General features: G+C 43.1%; 1 protein-coding gene across 2 annotated transcripts in view; it reads left to right on the forward strand.

The window, feature by feature from the left end:
* TSHR (thyroid stimulating hormone receptor) overlaps positions 1-7,711 on the forward strand; it is a 191,953-nt gene extending 184,242 nt beyond the window's left edge. For both annotated transcript variants that reach the window (XM_037984341.2, XM_073011229.1), the window contains 2 exons: positions 868-1,056; positions 4,179-7,711. In XM_037984341.2, coding sequence (XP_037840269.2) covers positions 868-1,056; positions 4,179-5,592 — 1,603 coding nt within the window. In that variant the 3' untranslated portion in view covers positions 5,593-7,711. The remainder of the gene's footprint in view (positions 1-867; positions 1,057-4,178) is intronic.
* The last annotated feature ends 385 nt before the right edge of the window (positions 7,712-8,096 follow it).

Below are 8,096 nucleotides of genomic sequence, written 5' to 3' on the forward strand. Positions count from 1 at the left end.
ACAAAATATAAAATAGGAGGGATATTAGGTTAAATATTCATGGATTTATTCAAGCTATTAATGGTGCCAATAAAAATGATGGAGCAAGACAGGGAACCTGGACTCTCTGGGGTTCAGAAAAGAGCAGAGAATGCCACACTAATGCCATGAATTCATTCTACTTTAGTAACTAACACTGATGTCTACACTGTTCCCAGCCTGACCGCCACCCCCCACCCCACTGTTCTCGGACGTGATTTGAATCTGATTTCACATTGTTAATATCAACATTTGAGTTTTCTTTCCAAGAATTGATTTACAGTCTTCTAAAGACACTGCAGGGGTGGGGGCAGAGGAATTGTTGTCAGTCATGAATTCCCAGTGTAACTGGTTATGACTCCGAGGTCTGCATCATTATCAGATTTTCATGGTACTGATGTTGATTCATATCAGTGATCAGTTTATCAGTCCCCAAACTCTAGTCCCCACAGCGGCTGATAGCAAGGTAGGCCCCTTTGTCTCTGTTCTACTTTATTTCTCTCGCCTCTTGAGACCCTTTCATAGTCACATGGTGGCATGTTGCAGAGTAAAATTGACATCTCCCTCTGATTCCAAGAGTTTGTGTGTATTGTGATGGATAGAATAAAATGACCGTAGAAATAGCATTTGTACTGATGGATACTGGAATTCCAAGGAGTTCCTGTAACACAGACTTAGAAGCCTAATATCCATCCCTCCTTAGACCAGGAGCTCAGCTTCTGTACTCAGTAGAAGAAAGGAGCATGTCATCTCCCCATTTACCTCAGGCCTGTTTGACTTTCTGGCCAAGGCTGAGAAGGCCCTGGCTGCTCACTACCTCCCTGCATTTTTCTGTTCTCTACCTCCCAGGGACGTGTCTCACACCAGTGTTACTGCCCTTCCATCCAAAGGCCTGGAGCACCTGAAGGAACTGATAGCAAGAAACACCTGGACTCTTAAGAAACTTCCACTTTCCTTGAGTTTCCTTCACCTCACCCGGGCTGACCTTTCTTACCCAAGCCACTGCTGTGCTTTTAAGAATCAGAAGAAAATCAGAGGGTAAGTGGCAGGGACCCGGCATAAGTGACAAAATACCTTGGTGGAAGTGGAATTCATTTCTTGGTTTTGGGAAAGACGCTTCCTGGTTTGAAAACCAGGTGGAGATGATATTGGAAGCATCCATATAAAACAGGAGATCCATGGGACACAGGGACCCTGCGGACCAAAAGTGGGTGCAGCTGAGAAATAAGGCAAATGTTGCTGGATAGCTGTCGAGCAGAAGAGGTGACAGACAGCACAGGAGAGAGAAACACAACCAGACCTCACAGAATCTTGTAGAGGTTATGCAGACATGATTTCCGGTTTCCAGGTACAATTCATAATTAGATACTGCAACACATATTAGACCCCAGACACCACAACCATGAGAACAGACTTATAAATAACACAAACAGTTGGGTTACCTGATCGGTTTGGGCCTCACAAATGTCATAGCTCACTGGTTACATGCCTGCAGGCTTTGGAGTCAGCTGGGTTTATACCGCAGCTCTGCCATTTTCCAAGTTGTGTTATCCCAGCCTCGTTACTTAACCACTCTGAATCTTTGGGAATGGAGATGGTAATGCTATCATTCATAGGAGTTTTGAGAAGATTAAATGGGAAACTGAATGGAAAACACTGGAATGGAATGGCCTGGAATATTATAAGATCTTCATTAATATTAACTATGATATATAGTATGTGCACATCAGGCTGCTTATGAGCCTGTGAAGGAGGGATGGCCTTCATTTTCTCTCCAGGCTTTCTCTGATTCTTTTACTTTTTCACTTTTACTTTGCATTATTTCCCCTGTTGTGTCTTCTACGATCTGTCCTCCTAATTATCTCTATTCAGTCCTCCTCAGCTTCTATGTATTTACTGATTGACTTACTACACACATAATTGCAGTCAGGAAAATATCAGATCAGGTGTGACGGCAGAAGCTAAAACAGCCGTACAAAGAAGGCCAATCTGGCAGCCGGGCACGATGTCTCATGCCTGAAATCCCAGCACTTTGGGAGGCTGAAGCGGCCAGATCACCTGAGGTCAGGAGTTCGAGACCAGCCTGGCCAACATGGTGAAACCCCCGTCTCTACTAAAAATACAAAAAACAAAATTAGCCGGATGTGGTGGCAGGTGCCTGTAATCCCAGTTACTGGGGAGGCTAAGGCAGAAGAATCGCTTGAATCCGGTAGGTGGAGGTTGCAGTGAGCTGAGATCGTGCCAGTGCACTCCAGACTGGGTGACAAAGCGAGATTCCGAGACTCCATCACACACACACACACACACATACACGCACACACACACACAAAGAAGGCCAACATGGGCATCATAACTGCAAAAAGCCAGGAGTGGGGTAGAGGATGGTGATAGTGGACTCTACACTGATGCCATGCGACACTGAGAAGGACTGGACAAGGGCTGGGTGGGAGGCTTAAGTGGACCTCAGGGACAGGGTCTAGATTTCTCCTTAGCCTCCAAACAGTTGAGAAGATCAAGTCCATTGGACATTCTAACCAGAACCCAAGAGATCAATCAAAATCTGCTCAACAGCTGAGGCAAGTTAAAGAATCCCTTTTGTTGTAAGTCTGGTGAGCAAGGAAAAAACTAAATCTTATTTCCACAAGCATGCCTGTATGGTAGTGTCCATTTGTTCATTTGTTAAACACGTATTTACTGAGCACCTTCTATGTGCCTGGCTGTTGTGAATAGAACAGACAATAATTCCCTCTCATATTTTACTTACTGTCTAGTGGAGGAAGTCAGAAAATAAGCAGGCTGGCCAGGGGCAGTGGCTCACTTCTGTATTCCCAGTACTTTGGGAGGCCGAGGTGGGTGGATCACTTGAGGTCAGGAGTTCGAGCTCAGCCTGGCCAACATGGTGAAACCCTGTATCTACTAAAAATACATAAATGTTTTATTTTTAAAATATTCAGTTTGAAACTAAATAATGATGAGTAGAGGCAGCCATGTGTTTTTCAGGCAATGGGAACATAGGGTTTTGGAGCTTTGAATAGGAATAATAATAATAATAATAACAATAACCACCATATGGCACTCACAAAGCTACAGGTGCTATTGTAAGAGCCTTAAAAAGATAAATTCATTGAATCCTTTAATAACCCTATATGAAATAGTCACTCCCATTGTCCCATGTTACAAATGAGTTAACCAAATTTCATGGGCCTACCCAAGCTAGTCAATAATAGAGCCAGGTTCCCACCACGGCGACTGACTTCAGCATCCACATCTTTTTTTTTTTTTCTTTAGACAGAGTCTTGCTCGCTCTGTCGCTACTCAGGCTAGAATGCAGTGGTGCAATCTTGACTCACTGCAACCTCCACCTCCAAGGTTTAAGTGATTCTCCTGCCTCAGCCTCCCAAGTAGCTGGGGATTACAGGCATGTGCCACCACACCCAGCTAATTTTTGTATTTTCAGTAGAGACAGGGTTTCACCATGTTGGCCAGGCTGGTTTCGAGTTCCCGACCTCAAGTGATCTGCCTGCCTCAGCCTCCCAAAGTGCTGGGATTGAGTCACCGTGCCTGGCTAAGTACAGGCGTGAGCCAGCACACCTGGCCACTTTGTTGGGTTTTTTTGTTTGTTTTTTGTTTCTCAATCACTGTTCTTGAAGTGGTTGCTGAAGAGAAACAAGACCAATGCCACTGGATCACAGTAGGGGAGGGGAGGTCATAGAAATGATGTCACAGAAACAGGCCTGCCCGGATCCTGTAGAACCTTACAGAATTATGTACATCATAGTAAGTAGTTTGCATATTTTTGTAAATATGGGAACCATTCATGGGCTTTAAGCAAGCACTCTTTTCTTTTTTGAGACAGGGTCTCACTCTGTCACCCAGGCTAGAGTGTAGTGGCCTGATCTCGCCTCACTGCAGCTTTGACCTTCCCAGGCTCCGGTGATTTTCCCACCACAGCCTCCCAAGTAGCTGGGACCACAGGCATATACCACTGTGCCCGGCTAATGTTTGCATTTTTTATGGAGATGGGGTTTCGCCATGTTGCCCAGGCTGGTCTCAAACTCCTAGGCTCAAGCAATCTGCCTGCCTTGGCCTCCCAAAGTGCTGGAATTACAGTCATGAGCCACCGTGCCCAGCCTGGCACTGACTTTTTTGTTGCCTTGCAGAATCCTTGAGTCCTTGATGTGTAATGAGAGCAGTATGCAGAGCTTGCGCCAGAGAAAATCTGTGAATGCCTTGAATAGCCCCCTCCACCAGGAATATGAAGAGAATCTGGATGACAGCATTGTTGGGTACAAGGAAAAGTCCAAGTTCCAGGATGCTCATAACAACGCTCATTATTATGTCTTCTTTGAAGAACAAGAGGATGAGATCATTGGTTTTGGCCAGGAGCTCAAAAACCCCCAGGAAGAGACTCTACAAGCTTTTGACAGCCATTATGACTACACCGTGTGTGGGGACAATGAAGACATGGTGTGTACCCCCAAGTCTGATGAGTTCAACCCGTGTGAAGACATAATGGGCTACAAGTTCCTGAGAATTGTGGTGTGGTTCGTTAGTCTGCTGGCTCTCCTGGGCAACGTCTTTGTCCTGCTTATTCTTCTCACCAGCCACTACAAACTGAACGTCCCCCGCTTTCTCATGTGCAACCTGGCCTTTGCAGATTTCTGCATGGGGATGTACCTGCTCCTCATTGCCTCTGTAGACCTCTACACTCACTCTGAGTACTACAACCATGCCATCGACTGGCAGACAGGCCCTGGGTGCAACACGGCTGGTTTCTTCACTGTCTTTGCAAGCGAGTTGTCGGTGTATACACTGACGGTCATCACCCTGGAGCGCTGGTATGCCATCACCTTCGCCATGCGCCTGGACCGGAAGATCCGCCTCAGGCACGCATGTGCCATCATGGTTGGGGGCTGGGTTTGCTGCTTCCTTCTTGCCCTGCTCCCTTTGGTGGGAATAAGTAGCTATGCCAAAGTCAGCATCTGCCTGCCCATGGACACTGAGACCCCTCTTGCTCTGGCATATATTGTTTTTGTTCTGACACTCAACATAGTTGCCTTCGTCATCGTCTGCTGCTGTTATGTGAAGATCTACATCACAGTCCGGAATCCGCAGTACAACCCAGGGGACAAAGATACCAAAATCGCCAAGAGGATGGCTGTGTTGATCTTCACCGACTTCATGTGCATGGCCCCAATCTCGTTCTATGCTCTGTCAGCAATTCTGAACAAGCCTCTCATCACTGTTAGCAATTCCAAAATCTTGCTGGTCCTCTTCTATCCACTTAACTCCTGTGCCAATCCATTCCTCTATGCTATTTTCACCAAGGCCTTCCAGAGGGATGTGTTCATCCTACTCAGCAAGTTTGGCATCTGTAAACGCCAGGCTCAGGCATACCGGGGGCAGAGGGTTCCTCCAAAGAACAGCACTGATATTCAGGTTGAAAAGGTTACCCACAACATGAGGCAGAGTCTCCACAACATGCAAGATGTCTATGAACTGCTTGAAAACTCCCATCTAACCCCAAAGAAGCAGGGCCAAATCTCAGAAGAGTATATGCAAACGGTTTTGTAAGTTAACACTACACTACTCACAATGGCAGGGGAGCTTACACAATAACAGTTTCTTGAATATGCATTCCAATCTCATGACACCCCCAACACATAACTGCCCTCACTCTTGTGCAGGCGATGTTTCAATATTTCACGGTGCAAGAGTTTACCTCTGGAGAGTGATTAGTATTAACCTAATCATTGCCTCCAAGAAGGAAGTTAGGCTACCAGCATATTTGAATCCCAGGTGAAATCAAAATAATCCATACTATCTAGAAGACTTTCTTGATGCCAAGTCCAGCGATGACATTGTGTAGGATGTTCAGTAAATATTAACTGAGCCACGTCAATATAGAGCTTCTCAGTTTTGTATAGCATTTCATACTAAAGATTCAGCAGATGGAAAATTCTATTAATTTGGTTGGTGACCACAAGATAAAATCAGTTACACATTGGCTCAGTTCAACTAAATGTTCCCTGATACAAAGAGAACTTGATTACCTTAAAACTGAAAAGCCAAACAGAGCTAGCTGTCATACAAGAAACAGCTATTATGGGACATGAAGGAGGGAAAGAATTTGCTTTAAGTTTTGTTTTGCTTTGCTTTGTTTTTTAACTCAACCTATTAATCATCTCTTGACAAGAATCCACCTGATGTGAGTAAGCTATGATGCGTTGCCTGGAAAAACTGGCAAGATTTCAGCTTATGTGGCCTAGCAAACTAAGAATTGCTCTTCTTGGCCAGTCTCACAGCATAAAAGATGTGAACCCTAGAAAGTCTTTCTAAGTGGCAATAAGTGGGAATTATGGGCAGAGCACACTCAATCCCCTGTTGATTAATAAAACAGGCTGGACACTAATTAGCTATGGGACTTTGGGCAAATCACTGGACCTCAGAAATCTGTAGAAATGAAGGCATCCAATAGCGTCTTCCAATTTTAAAACCCTAGTACATCCCTTTCCCTCAAAAATGTATTTCTAAGATAAAAAGAAAGAACAGCACTAAGTAAGTAGAATCTGTTTTTCCTATTTTGTAGGGCTGCTATCTCCTAGTCCTTGAAGCCTAGACATATGACCCAGGAAATTTTTCCTTTGTTTCACTTTTGATTATGATGTCTGAACCAAAAATTCAATTGAGTAACCATATTCGCCTGGATCTGAATCATTCATTTAATTACTAGATCTACCCAGCTATAATTATCAGGCCAAAAACAGATTCGTGTTTATATAGAAGAATACACTATGATTGCAAATGCTGGTTATTTAGAGTTGTTACTTCACAATGAAGAGTCACTTCAAAACACTTCGCTTGTCTTTAAGGATGGGTTTTGCCATTTCCAGCCCACAGTATGATACTAAAGCTGTCAAGAGAGGTTTCTTCTTTTCTGAAACTGCCAACTCTTTCCAGCCCTGTTTATCACTGGACATAAAACCTCTTTTCCCCAGTAATTCTTCTTTACTTAAAATAGTCAGGATCTTTATCTACAGATGTACTCTCCAGGTTACATGTGATGATAGCCCTCTAACGTCCTGTTAGAAAAGTCTCCAAGCAGAGATGACATTACTTCTGAATGCTCGTAAACCACACCATGAAATAAAAGCTCTTTGTTGTTTTCAGATTGTGGAGTGTGGTTAATGGGGCCCCACAGATGGTCCCTGCTGGACTCACCTGGAATCTCTCCACAGCCATACCCATTCATCACTATCATTGAGACTTGCACATCTTAATAAAACTATTATAAACATCTAAAATCATGACTTACCTAGAAGTTCACTTGTAACTAATGAAATTAAACAAATGTGTTGCCTTTTGTCATGTGTTTCTCTCCTGTGACATTTCGAAATATCACATCTTGATAGATAATGTGTTTCATCTTGAACAGCTGAACTAATGATTTGGAAACAGAGTCCTAGAAAAGTGACTTCAACAGAATTGTTACTAAAATTTGCACTCACAATGTGAAATTAATTTTCTCCCTATGGAACAATTGTGCCAAGTCCTAGAGTATCGTTCTATTTTTGTTAACCTGTGAGTTTCTTTGGGGGTTACTATTATATGTGTTAAAACTGAAGACAAGAAAAATAATTGGCACATTTGTTAATGAATCCATATTAATAAAGTGTTGACAGCCAATTAATAACTTGAGTATAACATTCTGTTTTGATCATAAGTGGTTTTTATGTGAAAAAACTTACTCCTGGTGAACTGAATTATGATTAATTGATAGGGATCACTAAGAGAAAAAACAATAAAACCAAATATATCAAGTAAATGATTGGTATTGACACTAGCAATTTAAATAGTGTGCTAATGAAGACAATAAACCTCTAAATCCTGTTCAGAGTTCATGTTATCTAGCACCTTTCAATTATCTGAAGATAAACCCAAATCATTGAGGATAAATGGCCACAGACTAGTCACAGTGGAGGTCACACAATTCATTCTCTAAAGCTCATGCATGTTTCTCAAAAGAGTGTCTCTTAAAACACCCCCAAAATTTATTGACTCCTGCTTTAAAGATAATC

This window comes from Chlorocebus sabaeus, chromosome 24, assembly GCF_047675955.1.
Source record: "Chlorocebus sabaeus isolate Y175 chromosome 24, mChlSab1.0.hap1, whole genome shotgun sequence".
Taxonomy (NCBI): Eukaryota; Metazoa; Chordata; class Mammalia; order Primates; family Cercopithecidae; genus Chlorocebus; species Chlorocebus sabaeus.